Below are 22,965 nucleotides of genomic sequence, written 5' to 3'. Positions count from 1 at the left end.
CCCCCGCTGTGAGGTCTAAAAAAAATAGAAATAGGCACCATCCAAGGGGTTAAAATTTGGTAACGGTCCTCAATATCATGAAAAGAGTCGATGGCATCAGGACATGTGAACCTGTGTAACGTACAATAAGTGATACATAATAATTAGAGTAACACAAGGGCTGCCTGACCCAGGAGAAAACAAGCTCCCGGTTACTGCATTCACGTAGGACCCAGTCGGAGTCGGACTCGGCAGGTCACTAGGCACGACCTCAGTGTTACTTCCGCCTCAGCCATCCCTGAGTGGACGGCGCCTCTGTCAATCACACTTAGCCCCCTCCCCGGCTGCTTGCGGTCACATGATATAGCTCGGGTGGGGCTTACACTCAGTCGCGCTCTGATTGGTTGATGTGTTGTCAGTCAGCAGCTCTCCGGGAAGAGACGTCCTGCTCTGGGATTGCGGGTCTGCTGGATCGGCTTCTGAGAACCGGTCGTCGTGTCATCAGCAGTGACTATGGCTCGTCCAGCAGCGCTCACCCTCCTCTCTGCGATCATAGCAGGTAAGTGGTGAGGCTGGGTCCCGGGCCACCACCTCCCATTCAGTAACCTGTGTGTATGTCAGCTGACTGCTTCTAGGAGCCCCATCCGGTGTGATCGTGGATCGGGGGGTGGTGTGTAATGTGTGGGAGCACTGGTGACGGTCCCTGTATTCTGTACTGGGAGGGGAAGTGGTATGGCAGTGAAGGAGCTGGAGGCCCGGCTGTGAGGGGTTAATCGTGTATGTCACATGATAGCAGGTCCATTATATAGTCCATTCATTCCAGCAGATGGGGTGGACCCTCACCACCCCCTAATACTAACCTTCTCTTCTCCTTACCATGTGATATATTGTTTTACTCCAGGAGGACCTTAGATGTGGCCCTTTAATCTACCCAAGGGCCACATATTAGGATCCACTCCCCCATCTGCAGGGGCTGCACGTTCCTAGTCCCCACCAATTCTATCTTACAGCAGAGGTCAGCAACTCCTAGCATGCCCTATTCACTTCTATGGATCTTCAAGAGTGCGTATTGAGAGTGATAGTTTTGCAACAGGAGGTTGCCGTCCCCCACACTACAGTATGGGTGGGGTGACCGTTCTACTGAAAACAGGGGACACAGGGCCCTTTTTATGTTTTGGGGATCTGTCTCCCACCCATTACTGTGGCGTCTGATACATTTTATGATATAACATGCATGATCTTCTGCCCTATACGTTACACAAGAAGGAGATGGGGCCCTCAGGACGAGCACCTAAGGGCCACTCTTTGCCCCTCACTGGTTCAGACGTTCTATATTTTTAAAGATTTTTTTGGCTTATCTGAATGACAGAGGCACATATCATCCAAGGGCCCCGTGCATGGCCCAGGCGGTATATGCCACTACATACCAGCGGATTGTGTTTGTTCACTGCTGTGTGACTACTGTTCGTCACATGATGGATGATGGGCCATGCACTCTTCTCCTTTTTGTTTAACTCTTTCATGCTGCGTTGTAATGAAAAGCCTCTCGGCTCAGTGGTGGAAGACGACGTCTGTGTGATTTCTTTCCCCGCTTACTGAGTTCCTTATTCTTTAAGGCAATAATTTCCAGAAGAGTACTTCCTATTTCACATAACGTGTACACGTGGAGCTCTTTCTTTCTGCCATTGCCTTATACTGCGTTAAAGCGGTTCTCCGAGATTGGGAACCCCTTTTCTTATGGCCAGGCAGGGTACAGAGGATAAAAAACCTCACCTGTCATCGGGGCTCAGGTTTCAGTGCTGAGCTCCTTTATCATCTGCTTCTGGTGCCCACTTCATTGGACGTGTGCCATCGACACTCGTGTCATGTCATTTCTGCTGGGCAGTCAGTGGTGGCAGCAGACACGCCGTTGGCTGGCAGCGATGACATGTGTGTTTTTACCTCTGTACCCTGCCTGGTCTCAGAGAACCCCTTTAATCTTTCCTGTATGATTGTCTCCTTGTCCTCTGCTGCCCCTTGTGTCTCATGGGTTTCCGTATACACATGTGACCCGTCTCATATGGGACGCTCTGTCAGAAATCTAGGAGGACAGGCTGTAAGATACACATTGCTGCCCGAGGGCAGGAGGATTTGCCAGCTGTAAGCGTGGAGGAATACTCGCCATTTACCGTATTTTTCGTCCTATAAGACGCACCTAGATTTTAGAGGAGGAGAATATGAAAAAAAATGTGAATGACCCCCAGACCTCAGTACAGACCCCCTTGCTCAGAGCAAATAAAATAAAAAAGATCCAATTGCCTCTCCTGCTCTGGACACCTCTGCTCCCAGGATCCAGCTCCATCTCTTCCTGGCGCGCACAGTGTGAGATCACAGCGCGCTGATGTCCACACGCTGTGCGCAGTCGCAGCACAGCTGACGGGAGAGGACCAGGAAACGTTTTTTCTTTTTGGGGGTGGGGGGGGGGGGGAAGTTGTGTCTTAGGGCTCATGCACACGACCGTATGCCCTCCGAGATATACGGTCCGTGAGTGGGCCATATGTCCCGATGCGGCATACATCGTGCGCACAGGAGCACACAGCATTATAGGTTACCGATGCGCACAGCATCATAGTAACCTATAATGCTGTGCGCTCCCGTGCGCACGATGTATGCCGCATTGGGACATATGGCCCGCTCACGGACCGTATATATCTCGGAGGGCATACGGTCGTGTGCATGATCCCTTATGGAGCGAAAAATACTGTAGGTTGATTCATTCGTTTCACAAGGCCTCTGGAAAAAAATGAAAGCTGGAATCTGGTTGTGATTTTGAAGGACATCTTTAAAAATCAATAGTTTTGATAAAATGCTGCGTTTCCTGTCATGAAACCCTTTCCTCACATCTACCAAATACATAAAGGTGACCGATGGCCATCTTCCCCTGTGATTTATATGATGCCAAGTCAGATGTGTGGAGACCCAGCAGAGTCGCCCATTAATGTGGCTCTTGTTTGTAGGGAACATTTATAACGTTGTCAGTCGCAGCCTAGCAAAAGAAATAAAAATCCAGTAAAACTTATTTTGGTGGTGGACGTGTTCGCCACAGGATTTTACGGTAATGAAGAGAAACCAGCTGCAATCAGCGGTGAGGCGTGACTGGATGTGGAGATAGCGGAGAGCACTATGTCCTCAGATCTACACTCTCTAGAACAGCCGCACCATCTGTAATTTGGAAATTTTTTTATTTTTTTTTTTGAGCACTTCCACTTCAAAATCAGCTAAAGAAAAACGCCTCAAAACATTTTCCCATTAATTTTAATGGAAAGCAGCACTTTCTTTTTTTTTTTTTTCCACATGGAAGAAAGGAGCAGCAAGCCCAATCTCGGGGCGTAATCCGCTCTGAATCTACCATTGATATGAATGGCAAGTATTAAATAAACAGCTTTGTAAATATCCATGAGTTTTTTTTTTTGCGTGGATCTGTGCCAAAAACCACAAAATGAAAATGCAGTTTTGTATTGAACACTCATTGGATAAAAAAGTGTAAAACATGCAAAAAAAACACGGAAAATAAGGGTGGATTTTACACTGAATTTTGGAGGTAAATTTTTTAAATCAGTCATGTGACCATGCCCGAACTGTTGCTTCACACACACTTTTGTTAATAGTGGTTTTTGGGTCAAAAAACTGCTTCAAACACCCGGCTTGATTGAAGCAGTTTTTTGCCTAAAACTGTGACCCAGTTCTTGCTCCAGTTCACATTTGTAGTTGAGTAGCTCAAGGATTTCTGTGACTTTCTGAAGGGTTCTTCTATCATGGAATCAGCGATGATATGTGATTCTGGTCCTCCTCTCAGTAGAGCAGTTTTCTACAAGACGGCTGCCATTTATTATCAGACTGCGCTCCATGCAGAGAGATTTAGTCTAACATTTATAAATCGTGCAATCTACGGATTATAGATAATGTGTGAAGTGGCTGCTTGATGGTATTGTCTATGCTCAAGGGTACCTTATGAAATAAGTATGGTGGGGGCAGTCCGGAATAAGATGGCTCTAGGTTTCTTCAAGGGTTTAGAGTGGCTTGTTGACTGTAAAGCTCTGTATTTACAGTCAGCACATCGTCAGTGTGGTGTGTATGGCAGGTATGTGTCAAGTCGGGGAGAGCCGGTCTACAAGTGTGTGTATAGTAAACACATGGATGGCTTCTGGTGGGATCTAGCCAGTGTTTACCAGAATAATGTGAGGTCCCAAACCACCTTTATGTGCACGAGACAAATCTGAAGAAGCCAGCTGATTATAGGCTCGCGTCACTCTTGTCACAATGGCATCCGTCACAATAGAGTTTGATTGTAAATAAATAAAAAAAACTCTGCAGGATGGAAAAGCGTGGTGTGCTACGCTTTTGTATTTATTTATTTTTCTAATGTAAGCATACACACTCCTTGCACACGGCAGCAGGGAGCTTACCATGGCAGCCAAGGCTTCAGTAGCGTCCTGGCTGCCATGGTAACTGATCGGAGCCCCAGGATTACACTGCTGGGGCTCCGATCAGAAGCTGCCACTGCCACCAATGAAGAGGGGAGGGGACCCTGTGGCCACTGCCACCAATGATTATAATGCTGGGGGGTGGGGTGGCGCGGCGCACTGCGCCACCAATGAAGATAAGTAACCTTTTAATACAAGTATAGGAGGCGGGTGCCGGCTATTCTGTGGCATCTGAGGGGTTAACTGCCGCGGATCGCAGCACCTTGTCAGAGGTCGGGTGTCGGCTATGTGTTTCTGCAGCTGCCACCCGCCGCCTACATTTGTATTATCTTCATTGGTGGCGCAGTGGCCACAGCTCCTCTGCCCCTCTCTCTTCTCATTGGTAGCAGTGGCACAGGGGGAGGGAAAGACTCCTTCTCCCCTGTGCTGCTGAGGAGAACATGGAGTGCGCTGAGAGCAGTGTGCGCCATGTTCTTTGATACTCGGCTGCGCAGTAGCGGTAAATGTCAAATCCCGGAATCGATACCGGTACAAAAGTATTGATAATTCGATACCTGCTACAACCCTAAAAGGGACATTAAATCTGTGGATTATCCTAGTTACATATCTGTTGCTCCCATATATGTGAATGGTATTGGTGGCTGTATTTACAAGCTGAATATGATCGGTTGTTGTGGGAAGTTGCAGCCGGCCATAGATTTTCCCCTGCAGCATCTGAAGATTTACATGAAGACCATGAAAATAATGGACAGCCTCATGCTGGCAAAGCAGGGGAGTACTTCTTCTGCTGATAGTGGTGGTATTAATAATAATAATATTATACAGGTGTATGTGTAATATATAAAATGACTAATGTACGGTATATAAATTTTTATTTGATATTTTAGTTGCAGCTGCAGACTTTAGTGTCTTGAAGTCTCCCCAAAACCAGATCTTCAGGTCAGGAAACTGGCCACTTCCCGGAGAACGGATTCCAGATGTGATTGCCTTGTCTATGGGTTTTTCTGTTGAAGAGGTAGGTCTGCACTGGGGCAGGTTTACTAATACTGCCTAACAGTACGATAGTGTAAGCTTAGACGATGTAAAACTGCGCCAGATTTGTCATCTAGGCTGACGCTGGATGGTAAATGCGTCCAATAGTTAGACTGCGTAGTCTAGTTTTGCCATCTAAAGTTGGCTTAGTATTACTCCAAAAATGCTTCTCCCCGTGCGTGGATAAAAACATCCGTGATACTAGGGAGGCTCGTCCCTGTCACCGCCTGCCATTGGCTGCTTCCCCTACGACACCGGATGTTTTCATCCACGCACAGGGAAAAGCTGCGGCAATGCGGGGACAAGGAGCAGCAAGGGGAGGGACCCGGGCATATGGGGGGCATTTTTTAGTCTCGGAATACCCCTTTAAGCCATGCACCTTTACTGTTAAGCCAGGCCCCCTTATTGGACATGATTGTAAAACGATTACAAAAATGCAGTGCAAAGCCATGTACCCCACTTTTTGTTGGTGCGAATAAATCTGCCCCACTGTGTATATATAGATGACCCCTTTGGTCCTAAAACGGTTGACCCATAAAAACCCATATCGGAATAGCCTGGTTAACATACCAAAAACAAGTGCTTACATTTGCTAATTATTGTTTTGTCCGCCATGTTAGTAATCGTTCCATTTGGATTTGTAAGATTATTATTTTTTTTTTTTCTCTTTTCTTCTGGATATATGTTTTACAGAGACTGCTGTGTCTTGTGTGTGTATAGTTAATAGAACAATATGTCTCTTCTTGTGTCCTTCAGGATTTGCCTTGGCCTGGGCTTGGAGTTGGCAATATATTTCAGCGTCCACGTGCCACTGTTTTAGTAACTGTCACCGGTGTGGACAAACTTCCTCTGTCAGGCAATGAGATTTCTTACCCAGTAGAGAATGTAAGTATTTACATTCCAAGTGATATTGATGCATTATGCCCTCCGTGTATGCGGTCCATGTGACTGCCACGTTTCCTGGGTCAACAGTGGCTCATGTGAGCTGACTGCGTCGTAGTGATCTATGATGGTGCGAGTTCCAGCCCAACTTCTGTTCTACAGTTTCGTAGCTCCAGCATCGTTTGAGTACGAGACAATGGACCCGAGGTTTGGTTGGCCCTCGCAGCATTATTGGTCCAGGAAATGTTGCCTTCACACAGACTGCATTCCACTGCCACATAAAGGCATCCTTTGTGTGACTGGCATGACATGTGCAAATATTTCACACCTACTGTCAGTGAGGCACCGACCGTCTCCTAGAACCGATTTTCTGTCTTTTCTAAGTGAACGGTGAGGTACTTGTCTAACACATCAGTAGTCCATTGCATTAGTTGCAGGCACACTACAGGGCCTAAATGTGGGCCCAGGTAGAAATGGTTGGCCAGCTAAAAATACAGAAGTGCATAGACAGCCAGCTAATAGAAATGTAATGTTGGTAGACATATAATAAAATTTTCTGTGAAACTCAATCGGTGGGACCTGATATGTAATAGTTTATCAGGCGGCCATGACACAGTACATAAACCACATCTAACAGTAGAGAACCATCACAAAAAAAGCTCAACTCAAACTTTTAATGAAGAGCCTGCTAGTATAATGCTTCAATCCGAGGAAAACCATTAACATTTTACATTTGATACATTGCCGAAGTGCTACATATCCATCCAGATCTACTATTTAGGCCTCTTGCATACGAACGTGTGCGCCCCATTGCCATTCTGAGGGCATTCCACATCACGGATGCGGACCCATTCACTTCAATGGGTCCGGAGATGTGGAATGGTGCGGAACGGAAGCACTGCGGAATGCTTCCGTGGGGTTTCGTCCCGTACTTCCGTTCCGAAAAAAGATAGATGTCCTATCTTTTTGCGGAACGGTTGAATCGCGGACCCATTAAAGTGAAGGGGTCCGCGATCCGCTGCGGCTGCCCCATGGGCTATGCTCGTGCATTGCGGCCCGCATTTTGCGGGCCGCAGCATGACCACAGGGCGCACATGTTCGTGTGCAAGAGGCCTTAAAGGGATGGCCACCTTATCAGAATTTTCCAAGAATGTTGTTAAAATCAATATGTGACTTGCCCTTATACCATTATAATGGAATAGCTCTGATGACCTCATCAGAAGTCCGCTCCCTCTTGTTTCAGTACAGTCTCCTCACTGACTGTATGTGACTCCTGTCTGGAACATGGCTGCTGATGGAGAGACACATGACCAGATGAATCTGTAGGTGGCCTCCGTTGAATAACATTGTACATGTCACTGTGCATGCACTAGTTTCTGACGATGTGCGCAGCATTATTCAATGGAGGCCGCTGATGGATGGGTCTAGTCACATGTCCCGCTTCGGCGGCCACTTTATGGACAGGAGCACCATTCAGCCAGTGAAGAGACTATACTGTAGAAGGGGGAGCATATCATTGCACCCTGAATCTATTATAACACAAGAGTAAGTTGCTTCTAGTTTACAGCACTTTACAGTTTTGGTTAGGTGGCCAACTTTAAGGGCAAACAGTATTGCTATAAATGCCCCCAGAGGACTGTTGCTCAGCTTTTCCAGAAACAGATATACATTATTTTCTTTTTTCTATACCATTAAGCTACTTGTGACCATGCAAAGTAAAATTCCAATATTGTGCTGCTCTTTACTGTACAAGCGCTGCTCTGACATATTATTTAACTGCTGTTGTCTTACAGGCTGTTCCTTACAGTGTTGATGGTGTGGTGAACTCCATCCATTCACTGTTTTCTGAAGAGATGCCACTAGTTCTACAGTTGGCCCCCATCGAAGAAGTAAGTGTGTGTAGTATGTAATTGTGTGTGTGTGCGCGCGCGTGTATACGTATGTGTATATAAAATATATGTTCGCACTCCTCAGCATTGAAATTGCAACACCTAGAAGGAAAAGTCATGGAAGTTTGGAAATCACAGGACTGATGGACATATTAATGATATGCAAATTATAAAAAATGGAAATAAAATATTCGAAACCTATTGATTTTAGTATAAGTATCACCTATGACGGCCACACCCAGAAATACATGCACTTACAAGGCTTGGCATGCTACGAATGAAGCTATTATTGGTTGTCTGAGGAATGTTCTGCCACACTGAGTGCACTTGGGTGTGCCAGTCATCTGCAAGATCTGGTGCTCCGGAGATGCTGCATGCCACGGTAACACGTTTAGGCCATGTAGACTGCTCGTGGTAGCACGAGCAACATGCAGCCTGGTGTTGTCCTGTTGAAAAATGGCCCCCGGTACACTGGAGAAATGGCCGTATCACTGGCTCTGTGACTAAATCAATGTGACAACGAGCTGTTGGTGTACCTTGAAATAAAGCCAAGAAGGGTTCGGCTACCATATATTATGCCACACCACAACATAATCCCAGGAGTAGGACCGGTGTGACGTTACCTTGTAAATGTCTCTTCATGGTGTTGCCCACATGGTTTCCAGACTAATCTCCGGCTATAGTTGCATCTGAGACAAAAGCGGGACTTGTCAATGAAGAGGATAGACTTCCATTGTTGTCTTGCTTGGAGTGAGGTCAGTGGAGCACCTGTAGCTGGACATCTGGCTCGTAGCCCAATGTCATGCAAATGCCCTCTGATGGCTTGTGTAGAAACTGCTTGCTTCCCTAAGCTTGGGCTGTGACCTCCAATTTGTCTTGCAGTACAGAATGGACCACTACGCTCCAATCTTCTAAACAGAATCCGTCCGTGCAGAGGTTCGCCGCTGTGAACCTCTGGTCATTCCAGTTCCTCGTTGTTCTCCCAACCTCTGGGACACAGAACGTTGAACACTGCTCATGTATCTGGCTAGGTGTGTAGTGCTCTGCTGGAGTGATTAAAATAAAGTCTCTCAGTTCAGGACAAGTAATGATAACTGTCACATTGACAAACCTGAGGCCCATATAACTTGATCAGATTTTTGAGGTTTCATGTGGCTAAAAACTTTGCTTTCAATCTGGCTTTTATGGCCCTCCCACAGATTGGAGCTAGGTGCTGGAAAACATCATCATCTGCAGATCTTCATGACACCTGCTACTTCTTCAATTTGCATAACATTACGGCTTGTCCTTCTTGTTGTTGCAATTTAAATATTGAGGAGTGTATCTGTCCATCTATAATTCTTTAAGGATGCCATAATTTAAAGGGGTTGGCCACTTTTTTCTAAATGCTCTTAAAGTGCATATTTTGGCACTAGAATTTTCTCCTGGCTCATTGCTGGCAGAAGGACTGCCCCTCCATGGCCCATGTAAATACTGCAGAACTGTTGCTGACCCGTCTATGGCAGCCAGTATAGTAGCTGAACTGTTCCAGCGGTTGTGCAGAAGAGGATGCAGCTGGAGACTGCCAAGAAAGTGGTTAAGTGACTCAATCGCATGAGCACCACCATCTTTGTTGCAATAGAATGGGCAACACGGCTCTACACTTTGCACGTGGGCCATGGACAGGCAGCCAGGAACCGTCTAACCTTTGTCTCAGAGTCGATGTGCTAGGGATGCGGCACCTGGCCTGTAGACTGCTGAGGACAGTGATTGGCTGCAGTGGTCATCGCTGCGGTTTGTAAACAATGTCAGGGGTATCTGAGGAGCTCTGGAGTAAGGGGTGAGTATGTGATTATTTTTTTTATTTGTTTGTTTTTATTTTTTTAAGCTATTGAAGAAGTTGTCAGATTTTTTTTATTACGTCGCACTACCCCCTTAACTTTTCTAGTAAGACTTTTGCCATTTCAGTCCTTCATGTAGTATCTTTGCAAAAATAAAGCTTGATTTGTCATACCTAGGACTCGTCTCATAGTGCTCTTGGCCAGTGTCACCTTCTTTCCTTTGTTGATTGTTCCTCCTCCATGCATGGACAGTACTGGGTGCTGCTGGTTTGAGTGTGATCTGTGTGTGCATGTAAACACTTTAACTGGACTAAACTTATACACGACATAATGTTACCACCTCGCTCTCAAAGCGCTGTTTCCTCCTATTCTCTATTCCAATTCCATTATTATTTTTAAGGAATAGGTTATATGGTAGGGTAGCGAATTAATGGAGGAAAGCCATCAAAAACAACTCCTGGATGGATGCATGGGGGAGGGGGTCACCAATAGACTGTAGGAAGAAAGGCATTCTAGCGCCTTTCATCAGCATAAAAACTCTGAATCACATCTTTATGCATATTTAAGAAACTGTGTCCATCTCCTACGCATTTCAACCCAAGTCAATAAAGATTCTATTTTATGCTGATTCAGGGGTGCTGGAGTTCCTTTCTTTCTATTATTTATGGGGTTATATAGTGACAGCATATTTCCCTGAACTGGTTTGCAAGCCGACCAGAAACCAATTTTCCTAACCATTTTAAAGAAAAGCAGTAGATACACTACTAAACTTCTACGTCTTGGTAGGAAACCCAGTGAAATATATAGAGAAGGATGTGGCCATGCTGCCTTTGCAACCAATGAGTGAGAATTTATTTCCCTCTGCATCTGATATCTAAGATGCATGGAAGAAATGCCATATTCCTTTTGCAACTTCCATTTGAAGACGTTTAAGGTTGTGAATTCACCTTGTTTTTTTCTCCTCTCCAGAGGGTGTACATGGTTGGAAAGGCCAACACAGTGTTTGAAGACCTTGCAGTCACTTTACGACAACTGAGAAGTCGCTTGGAGCAGGATAACTCCATTCTTGCCTCTGTGTCTTTAGGATCTTTATATAAAAATGATGAAGTAAGTTCATGATGCTGCGCAGTCTAGGGCTGGGCGATATGGCCTAAAATCTATATTGCGATATAATGTGAAGCATATATGCATTATATACTTCTGTATGTATACAAATTAGAAAACTTCTCAAGAAATTTTTAATATGTGTATGGTGTAACAGATCTTTTTCCAAAGATGAAGACTAAGTGTTAGTAAAACACAAATTTCATACATGTCCCCCAGAGCCAGTGCCATCAGCCCCATGCCATCATCATCATCATGATGTGCATGCCAGGCCCTGGCTAGTACAGCGCGGTGTGGAGTCGGGAGGCCACGGAGCGGTGAGTGAGAAGCTTCTTCAATTCACTACCGCTCCGTAGTCATATCGCGGTCCGGCGATATAGACAAAATCTGTATCATTGCACAAATTCATGTCGTGCATATCGCCTATATCTCCCACCCCTACTGCGCACATGTATAACTTCACCTTTATCGGGGTAACATTTTTCCTGGCTATATTAATATACGGTACATTTATAATATGTTATTCGGAAGAAGTGTATGGTCTCATCCTGTGAGCTCAGGAGGAGGAAAGCCTGTGCTTCTGTGCTTTTCTTACTTAGGGTTCAGCTTTTAAAACCCCTGCAAAAAGCTGTGCTGTAAAAGAGGCCATAACCCTGCTCCATATCATGGATGTATGGCGCTGCAGGCCAAGCATTAACACCAATTTACAGCACAGCAGTTGTGCCCACACACTCACCCATGGTTGGTAACATGCAGCAATCCAGGTTTAACCTGCGATGCAGTAGTGGTAATGATTTTAGCAAGGGATAACTAACTGATCAGTGGGGGTCCAATCTCTGGGACCCCCACTAATTCTGAGAACGGGGGTAACGTTCCCACGTCCTGATGGAGCGGCAGGTCGAGCATGTGCCCTGGCGTTCCATTTATTTTCTATTGAACCTCCTGAAATGGCTGAGCACTGTACTTTAACTTCAGCAGTCCGATGGAGAATGAATGGGGCATGATCGACCTGTCGCTCCATCATGATGGGGGCAGGACCACCATACTTGGGATCAGTGGGGGTCCCAGAGGTCAAACCCCCACCTATCAGTTCGTTATCCCCGATCCTGTGGATCCGGGATAATATGAACATTTGGCGTAACCCCTTTAAGAGGTTAATGGCCAGTTCTGAAGTAGAAAAGTGCTGAGATTGAGTGGATTGGATCTATACCACCTTCTGTATTAAATAATACATTGCATCTATATTTATGTATACACAAGTAGGAGAAGGAAGCTTCAGCGCTGCAGGGTGATCCCGTAAAAGCTGTTTCTTCACTGTATTTTGTACTAGAACTCGCTTCCATGTGTCAGACGAAAAACCTCCTTAATCATAGGCAATTATTCATGTATACACAATGCTGACATTCAGATTGCAATGCCTGTTATTTCAGATTGACAGACTCTTCCTCTCTGAAATGCAAAGTCTTCAAGATATCCCAAGTTTGGTGAGTGTCTCATAAACTGATGAGAGATTGTGATAATGATGAACAAGCAGAACATTCAAGAAAATGAAGTTCGTATTTCTGAATATTGTCCACCCTTTCAGTAGGCTCGCGTCATATGTACAAAACTTCAGAGGACAAGGAGCTCTCAGCGCTATTTGGCTGAGGCTTCTGTTCTACTGGGACCTGGAATAATAAAAGATTTTTCCTCCTGAAGAACCACAGCTTGGAATTAAGGCTACTTTCACACTCTTGTTTGGCGCGGATCCGTCATGGATCTGCACAGACTGATCCGTTCAGATAATACAACCGTCTGCATCCGTTCAGAACGGATCCGTTTGGATTATCTTTAACATGGCCAAGACGGATCCGTCTTGAACACTATTGAAAGTCAATGGAAGATGGATCCGTTTTCTATTGTGTCATGGAAAACGGATCCGTCTCCATCGACTTACATTGTGTGTCAGGACGGATCCGTTTGGCTCAGTTTCGTCAGACTGACACCAAAACGCTGCAAGCAGCATTTTGGTGTCCATCTCCAGAGCGGATGGTGACTGAACGGAGGCAAACTGATGCATTCTGAGCGGATCCTTTTCCATTCAGAATGCATTAGGGCAAAACTGATCCGTTTTGGACCGCTTGTTAGAGCCCTGAACGGATCTCACAAACAGAAACAAAAACGCCAGTGTGAAAGTGGCCTTAAGCGGTTGTCCATTTTTAAAAAAAATCTAAATCCTCACTTCACCCCCACCCAGTGGCACCTGTGACTAGATGTATACTCTCTGCCACTTGGTTCCAGTTGTATGGGTCCCGGGATGTCTGCACTGCACTTCCAGTCAACACGTGTTAACGTCCTGCATGGGCATTGTGACTTGCGCCGCTACAGGTAATGCCTGACCGCACTTGTCATTGGCTGCAGCGGGGCATGCAGGAAGTTTACATGCGGGACTGGAAGTCCGGTCAAGACAACCCGGAATGCTGGAAGCAGTAAGTATTCTTCCCTTGCTGGGAGGAATAGGGCAGCAGTGATTAAAAAAAATAAAATAAAATTTAAAGAAAGTAGACAACCCCTTTTAATACATCTCGCGTACATGTCCATCTCTATATCCATCTGAACAGAAATAGGTCACCACCAAGAACTTCACCATGAAGAAATGACTGGCGAGCAGTCTGTTTTCTGCTTCTATTGTGCTGCATTTCTAGATAAATACATTTATTTCATTTTTAAACCAGCTTTCTCGGCATAAGCATCTTGCTAAAGATAACGTTCCAGACATTTACGCCTTGGAATTTACCGGTCTGGAAGAGATCAAGAAACGTTATGGAGAGGACTCTGTGAAGTTTAAGGACGCCATCAGAATTCTGTCAGAATGTCTACAGAAGGTAATTCAACTATATAGATTTCCAAATAGAAGGTCTTTCACAGTAAAGGTTTTTTTGGGTTGTACTCGCCTGACCAATCTCTAGCTGCTCTTGTACTGACATTACCTTTGAGTCCTGAAAAATTCTAACTTAACGATTTGTTTCACGGTATGCAACAGATCTCTCAATTTGTTCTGATGATGACTCTTTCAGTACTCAATTGTTACCATAGGTAGTACTAATAAAATCTTCACACTAAAGCTGATCATACATGAGACAGTGATTGGTCGCATTGCGAACGATCCCACCAGACTAAACTGGCCGACACAGAGTCAGATTATTTTTTTAAAGGGCAGATTTGTACCTATGACACTGGCTGACCTGTTACATGTGTGCTTGGCAGCTGAAGGCATCTGTGTTGGTCCGATGGTCATATGTGCCCGCACTGCTGAGAAAAATGAAGTTTTAATATATGTAAATGAGCCTCTAGGAGCAACAGGGGCGTTGCCATTACACCTAGAGGCTCCCCTTTTTTTGCAACTGCCATCCCCTCTGTAACGCCCCCATTGCTCTTAGAGGCTCATTTGCATATACTAATATATGCGGGCACATATGAACATTGGACCAACACAGATGTCTACAGCTGCCAAGTGCACATGTAACAAGTCAGCCAGTGTCATAGGTACAAATCTGCTGACAAATGGCCTTTAAAGGACTTCTGTCATCAGGAACATGGTTATTAAACTGGCTGACATTAGACATGTGCTAATATCAGCTGAAGCTAGCAGTCTCTGTCCCTTCTTTCCATGTGCCTCCGTTTTTGTGAAAAATGAACTTTTATTTTATGAAAATGAGCCTCTAGGAACAATGGGGTGTTGCCCCTACTCCTAGAGGCTCTGTTCTCCCTCCTCTGGCCCAGCCCTCATCATGCCCTCACATTTTAGAAACTACACCCCTCAAGTTATTCATACATTTTTCATCAATGTAGCTATGTGGGGGCTTGTTTTTTGTGGGACGGGATGTAGTTTTTATTATCATTTTGGGGTACATATGTCTTTTTGATCACTTTTTTTTTTTTGTGGATGTGAGGTGACAAAAACAACAATTCCGTCTTTCTTTTTTTTCTTTTTTTTTTTATACAGCGTTAACCTCGCGGGATTAGTAATATGATACTTTTATGGATCAGGTCGTTACGGACACGGCGATACCAATTATGTGTATTTTTTATTTATTAAGATTTTTTAATTACATAAATGAACAGATATGAGAAGACAAGACTATTTTTATAAAAAAACATATACCTTTCATCTATTGCAATGCACTGTATAGTATCGATTACAGACCCTGAGGGTCTTATCAGCCTTTTGTCTGCAGTTTATGACATTTATTAGTGTTACATCACATGGGATTTATGATCCAGTTACATTTTAGAAGATCCAGCGCCATTCAACATAAGAAGTCATACCAAGATAATAGACCGCTGAGGAAGGTCTTGATGGGCCAAAACGTCCGGTCGCCAAATCTAGTGAATGTGACTACTTTAAATCTTCTGAAATGTAACTGGATCATAAATTCCATGTGATGTAACACTAATAAATGTCATAAACTGCAGACAAAAGAAGCTGTGTCCCGCAATTTTCTATTTGGTTATGACTTACAAGTCCTTGCTTGCACCGGCAACAACGGTGTGCAGTGCTCTACCTCCATAACATTGATCAGCCTTAGGCACACGGCAGCCTGGACACCTTTGTAAGGCGCCCGATTGCCATGGCAACGATCGGGCCACTGCCATCGCAGCAGCAGCGGCGGCACGATGTAAGACAGAGGGAGCTCCTTCCCTCTCAACCCCATAGATGCCGCGGGCGGCTGCTGACCGTGGCATCTATGGGGTTAAACGGCGGAAATCTGTGCCAGCACCGATTTCGGCCACAGCAGCACAGTGTCAGTTGTAAATTACAGCAGACACTTTCTGTTCATGCAGTGGCTCTGTTCCTGAGCCGCTGCCATCAGAGCCCTCCCAGAGGATTGGGCTGCAGGGGGCAATTGTGGCATATGGGGGCAGTATAATCATTGGGGGCACAGTGGGGGCGTCATGGCTGATTTCAGGCTGTGATCTCCAGCGTGGAGATCACAGCCTGAAACCGGCATTTTAACACTAAAGCGCTCCGATTGGTTAGTCTACAGAGACTAACCAATCGGATCGCTTGCCGGCAAGGGACCACTCTGATTAGTCCCTTGCCGGCTTCCCCGGTGTCTGTTCTTCGGGAGAGCGGAGACTCCGCCCCGGTCAGCAAATTGGACATGACTGTACGTCTAAGTACAGTAAGTCACTTGCAATTTGTATGTACAGTGACGTCCAAATGTGTGAAAGGGTTAATCTTGTGTATGACCAGCTTAACAGCAGGATTTGGGACATTTTCATTCATTTGTAAACCTTTTGATCCACATTAGTGTCCCCTGTAATAATTATTATTATTATTTATTAAAGCGCCATTCATTCCATAGCGCTGTACATATGATAAGGGGTGCACATACATAATACAGACAATTGCACTAATCATAAACAAGACAAGTTACAAACTGGTACAGAAGGAGAGAGGGCACTCTGTAATGGCACTGAACTGTGGGAGCTGAGGACTGGAACTTCCCATTTCCTTCCTGGAATTTTTTCAGTTCGTGCGCAATTCCAGAGCGGCCCTCCATAGTATCATAATGTCTGTTTCCTTAGAAGCCCCCAATACCCTCCACATTCATATGGCGTTCAAGGGAAGATCTTTAAATCACTACCAAATCTTCCATTTAAAATCCTCTTTTTATGGTCACAGTGAATATTTGTTACCCATTGGCCTTCCTAGGATGTAACCACAATCTGTCTTCTATATTCTTGTCAATATATGCCATAAGGGGAAAAAATAACTTCCTTATGCTGATATCTAAGCTGCTTCCATGTTGTACAGTTTGCAGATGACATGCACAGTATCTATGGGGGAAATGCAATTGTGGAAGTTGTCGCAGTGGAAACATTCGAGACTCCCTTGACGAGGAAGAGTCGTTCTATCCTGGAAACACAAACTGCTGTAAGTACTAAAATATGGATTATTGCTCTCATTAAGAGAAACCGGTCTGATAACATTTAATGGCTAAAAAAATAGAAGTAATAATGTTACATAACAAGCTTTCAAGACAACTCTGGTCTGTTCCTCAGGCATAATGTAGCTGTGTCTGAAGAAACAGCTATATACCATATTTCTCGCCCTATAAGATGCACCTAGGGTTTAGAGGAGGAAAATAAGAAAAAATAATAATTTTCATGAGGCCTCAGCTCAGACCCCCAATGTTGATGAGCTCTCAGCTCAGACTAAATAAATCCACTCCTCTCCTGTTCTGGGAGCCGCTCCCGCTCCTGAGATCCAGTGGTTTTCCTGCCACACTGTGCTGTGACCTGACATCTCGCAGCGTGAGGTCACAGAGCATGTCCTGTCCACGCGCTGTGCGCAGATCACAGCACAACGTCCGGCATCAAGAAGACCAGGGAGAGGTGAGTAGAGTCAGCACAGGGAGCACTGTATTTACCACTCCTCGGTCCTATTGTGCTAATGAGCTCTTCCATAATAGAAGCGCTCATCATGGGACAACCCCTTGGGCTCCTGAGGTAATTTACATATCAATAAGATCGATTTTTTTATAAGAATCTAACACACACAGAGCATAAACAGTGGGATAATTTTAAACACTGCATGGAGACTAATGGGCACATATAGCGATATTTATATCGTTAATCCTGGTGACAGAATTTAAGCTTCTGTTCGGTTTCACTAACAGGACATATTGAAATATGTAATTTCAGGCCGTACCTGCCGCCAAGCTTAGGCCTCTTTCACACTTGCGTTGTCCGGATCCGGCGTGTACTCCACTTGCCGGAATTACACGCCGGATCCGGAAAAACGCAAGTGAACTGAAAGCATTTGAAGACGGATCCGTCTTCAAAATGTGTTCAGTGTTACTATGGCAGCCAGGACGCTATTAAAGTCCTGGTTGCCATAGTAGGAGCGGGGAGCGGGGGAGCAGTATACTTACCGTCCGTGCGGCTCCCCGGGCGCTCCAGAATGACGTCAGAGCGCCCCATGCGCATGGATGACGTGCCATGTGATCACGTCCCCCATGCGCCTGGGGCGCCCTGACGTCACTCTGGAGCGCCCGGGGAGCCGCACGGACGGTAAGTATACTGCTCCCCCGCACCCCACTACACTTTACCATGGCTGCCAGGACTTTAGCGTCCCGGCAGCCATGGTAATCATTCAGAAAAAGCTAAACGTCGGATCCGGCAATGCGCCGAAACGACGTTTAGCTTAAGGCCAGATCCGGATAAATGCCTTTCAATGGGCATTAATTCCAGATCCGGCCTTGCGGCAAGTGTTCAGGATTTTTGGCCGGACCAAAAAGCGCAGCATGCTGCGGTATTTTCTCCGGCCAAAAAACGTTCCGGTCCGGAACTGAAGACATCCTGATGCATCCTGAACGGATTTCTCTCCATTCAGAATGCATTAGGATAAAACTGATCAGGATTCTTCCGGCATAGAGCCCCGACGACGGAACTCTATGCCGGAAGAAAAGAACGCAGGTGTGAAAGAGCCCTTAGTCCCTAGAACCAGGCCTGTAAACCAGTGTGCATTGGTGGTTACGTGGAAGAGCCGGAGACAGCCACCTCCACTGGAATTTGGAGATTGGTAGGGTATTCTGTCACATTAGCAAAGTGTCTGTGTGTGTTTGTATGTATATGTGTATGTGTGTGTGTGTGTATATATATATATATATATATATATATATATATATATATAATAATATAATTTTTTTTTTTTTTTTTTTTTTTGTCTCTTTAGAGTACTCCCACTGATCCTTACAATCTGGCCTACGAATATAATTTTGACTATGCGGTCGTCTTCAACATCATCTTGTGGATCATGATTGGTCTGGCTCTTGCTGTTATCGCAATCTCATACAACCTCTGGAACATGGACCCTGGCTATGACAGTATCATCTACAGAATGACCAACCAGAAGATCAGGATGGACTAATGTTGAGATCTAGTAAATTATTTAATTTTTTTTTTGGTTGTTTTTTGTTTCTTAAACGTGAACCTGTCAGTATGCAACAAGGCGGGAAAATCTGGCTGTCCCCTGTAGTGATCTAAATAAAGGTGTAGTTAGAGAGATTATTGAAAGAAGAATTGGGTAAATGGCAGCTGCTACTTTTGTGTCCTGGTGTGGCACTTCAGCCCTTAGGTTATGGCCACATGGTTGGGTTTCTGCATGCAGTTTTGGAAGCCAAAATCAGGAGTGAATTTAAGAGAAGTCAAATGTGTCCTTTATACGTGCTGTCCTTTTATGATCCACTCCTGATTTTGGCTTCCAAAACGGCATCAGGATACCTGACCGTGTGGCCGTACCCTTACTTTGTATTGTGCATTTTTATCCTTTTTTAAATGGAAAATGATCATTAAAGGCCAAACGTCCTCCTTCCACCCCTCAGTGTCTCTTCTCTCCTCCTATTCTGCTAATTTATAACCTTAACATGGAGTCAGCAGACTAATGAGCATCCTATCTCTCTGCTTACGATATGGAGAAGCGTAACCTTGTTACCCAATCCATGCTTCATGCCCAGGGCAGCTTAGAAAAATTCCAGGTTGCTTTTGGCAACATGTCCAAGACAATATTAATACATGAGGTCCCATATATTACTGGAAGATGCTGCTATCCATCTGATCTATAATTATGTTGGGTAGGCAGATTCTGTTTAATCAAGAAGACTAGCTTAGTAGAATGCACCTACAATAGCTTAACCACTAGTACAAGCCCAAAATGGGGTTAATGGGCAAGGTGTAAATGGCGGCATGCAACAAACTGTGGTTTGAAATATGTGGTGGAAAAATCTGACAGCAGAATCCGAGGCAAATCCTCATACTGCAGACTTGCAGTCTGTCATACTGTGGTTTAGCCACAGTAGAGCTAATCTGTGTGTGTCGACCTGCCCGCCACAGTAGAGCTAATCTGTGTGTGTCGACCTGCCCGCCACAGTAGAGCTAATCTGTGTGTGTCGACCTGCCCACAGTTTGTCACTTTTTTTTTCTGCAATTTGAAATCTGCATAAGAATAAAAAAAATCAGTGCTGTATTCACTACGGCTCTGACTCCCATTGCAATCAGTGGCACTCTGAATACACACAGATTTCAGCACTGTATATGCATAAAAAATCTGCTAAGTGTGATTTCATGTCGTTAATGTAAATGCTCCCTACCATAATAGCCTCTAATATGCAGATTAATGTTCAGATATAAATATATTGATTTGATGAATAAATGTGATTTTATAGGTGTGTAGAATTAGCCTTGTGCTCTGTTAAATATCTGTATATTGAGAATACTGCTGGCGCTCACCTGGACATGGCTGTAAATGTTCTATTCTACTGATGTAAATATATAAAAAAATCCAGTAAAATCCTTGTCCATATTTATTCCCAAACTTGTGCACGTCTCATTGCATACTTTTCCCCAACCTCCCAAATGTCCTTGTGGATTTAAGGCGTTCAGCTTGTATTCCACTAGGACAGGGATGGCCAACCTTCAGCTGTTGTAAAACTAAAATTCCCACGATGCTCAGCTGTAGGCAGGTTGGCCATCCGGATGTCGGATAGGTGCAGGTCCCATCTCTGGAACTCGCACCTATCGTTAGAAAAGAGAATAGAGGGTGATTGTGCATGCGCAGCCACCCTACATTTATTTCTATGGGAGTGCAGAAAATAGTTGAGCAGCGCATTTTGGCTATTTTCAGAAGTCTGATAGAAATTAATAGGAAGCGCAAGCGTGGCCACCGCTCCATTCACTTTCATGGGGCTGACGGAATATTTTCAGCACTCCCATAAAAATGAATGGAGGGTGGCCACACATGCGTGATTAGCTCTTCACTTTGCGGACTGTTTTCTAAAGATAGGTGCGGATCCAACCTCTGAGACCTGCATCTATCAGACATTGGGGGCATATCCTAGCGATATGCTCCCATTGTATGAGATGGGCCAACCCCTTTAATGATTCCAAGAAGCGGGTTACTGATGGCCAAAGAGTACATTCTCACCCATGCATTGCTCAGCAAACTGTGGCGGTCTTGTGATGCTGTCTTTAGATGAAACAAGTTCTATCGGCTTGTATCTGTAGAAGCCATATAGGCAAATGCATCATAAACTGCAGCAATTTACAGTAAAAGGCACGTTGTTTTGCCACCCAGCACAATATCACTTCTATATGGCATGTTAGAACCCACCAAAAATATAGCCCTGTTTTATCATCACATGATCCACCAAAAATGAACAGCAATAGGTTTATAGTATATAAATGTTAATTATTAGATTATCAACAAATACAATAAACTGAGGATAGAAATATAGTAATATTTTGTGCCCACGATTGATTGCTCTGATGCTGATAACATCCCTCATGTAAATGGCAGAAAATGACTATTAAAACACTGAACTTTTTAGCACATATGAGAACAAGACCATACATTATATCGGTCCTGTGTGTTCAGGTGGACTCTATGCCAACCCTGGGTGGTACAGAGGGAAGACGCTACTATGAGGGTCTTGTAAAGCTATTTATTGTGAGCCCTTTACACACCCAGCTTATTGAATGTGAAAGTTATTCTGTTGAATATTGAGGAATATTTTCCCTGATCTGTCTTCTGAGTACTGGTAATTCTGTACAAATAAACTGTCCAAAATGGAGTAAGTTATTTGTTTATTGTAGTTAATTGTGCAAGTTATTTCCCTTAGGCCTCTTGCACACGAACGTAAGGGCTCCGTGCCTGTGCTGCAGGCCGCATACGGCGGTTCCGCAATACACGGGTCACCAGCCATGTGTATCCCGCATTCACTTGAATAAGTCCACAAATCCGGTGGTGCGGAACGGAACCCCACAGAAGAACTACAAAGTGCTTCTGTGGTGTTCCGTTCCACAAAAAGAGAGAACTTGTTCTATCTTTTTGCGGAACGGACGGATCGCGGACCCCATTCAAGTGAATGGGTCTGCGATCTGCAGCGGCTGCCCCACGATCGTTGCCAGTGCATTGCGGACCGCAGCATGGCCACGAAGCCCTTACGTTCGTGTGCAAGAGGCCTTAAAGGGGTTTTCTGGTAATTTTTATATTGATGGCCTATCCTTGGGGTAAGCCATCAATATCAGATTGGGGTCGGGGGGGTCCGACAGCTGTTCTGAAACTACAATTCCCAGAATGCTCCATTCACTTCTGTGGGAGTTACAAGAACAGCCGAGCAAGTGTGCATGCTGGGAGTTGTTGCCTCACAGCAGGAGTGCCAAAAGTAGCCGTCTCCTGCCTTAGAGGGTTTGTCCCACCGTTCCAGCGCTGCTGCTCCGATCTGTGTTTACACGCTGTAACAATGATGTAGCTGTATATGTCTACAACACCGCTGCAGTTTTAATGAAGAGCGTGATATTCTGGAAATGGCAGGGGATTAAAGGGGTTATCCGGGAAAACCTATTGATGGCCTATCCTAAGGATCGGTCATCAATATCAGATCGGCAGTGGTCTGACATCCAGGACTCTCGCCAATCAGCTTTTAGAAGAGGTCGGGAGCTCCATGAGCACTGCTGCTTCTTCCTAGGCCAGTGAAGTCACCGTACATCAGTCGCAGCTCAACCTCATTCAAGTCAATGAAGCAAAGCTGCAATACCAAGGACTGCTACTGCACGAAGTATGGCACTGCCGGGAGCCCGCATCGCTCACCAGCTCCCTGAAACGCCTCATGACTTATGCTCTGTATCAGTTCCCGATCATTGCCATGCTCTCGAACAAAGCAAAAGATTTATCAAAACTGGTATAAAGGGAAACTGGCTTAGTTGCTTGACGCAACCAATCAGATTCCACCTTTTTACTGTCTACAGGAG

At 44.9% G+C, this 22,965-nt stretch overlaps 1 protein-coding gene and 1 long non-coding RNA gene across 2 annotated transcripts; one reads left to right on the top strand and one right to left on the bottom strand.

The window, feature by feature from the left end:
• Positions 1-375: 375 nt before the first annotated feature.
• On the top strand, positions 376-20,933 carry ATP6AP2 (ATPase H+ transporting accessory protein 2). Its single transcript, XM_040423770.1, has 9 exons — positions 376-538; positions 5,330-5,457; positions 6,231-6,359; positions 8,150-8,245; positions 11,035-11,172; positions 12,600-12,653; positions 13,884-14,033; positions 16,970-17,089; positions 18,893-20,933. The coding sequence occupies exons 1-9, from the start codon at positions 493-495 to the stop codon at positions 19,085-19,087; spliced, it is 1,056 nt and encodes a 351-aa protein (XP_040279704.1). The 5' UTR covers positions 376-492; the 3' UTR covers positions 19,088-20,933.
• LOC120994896 lies at positions 19,279-21,783 on the bottom strand. The gene is made up of 2 exons (XR_005777495.1): positions 20,111-21,783; positions 19,279-20,073 (listed from the first exon to the last, which is right to left on the bottom strand). It is a non-coding gene; the product is annotated as an uncharacterized LOC120994896 (long non-coding RNA).
• Between the last annotated feature and the right edge of the window lie 1,182 nt (positions 21,784-22,965).

This window comes from Bufo bufo, chromosome 3 (assembly GCF_905171765.1).
Source record: "Bufo bufo chromosome 3, aBufBuf1.1, whole genome shotgun sequence".
NCBI classification, from domain to species: Eukaryota; Metazoa; Chordata; class Amphibia; order Anura; family Bufonidae; genus Bufo; species Bufo bufo.
This window is presented reverse-complemented; position numbering and strand designations above follow the sequence as displayed.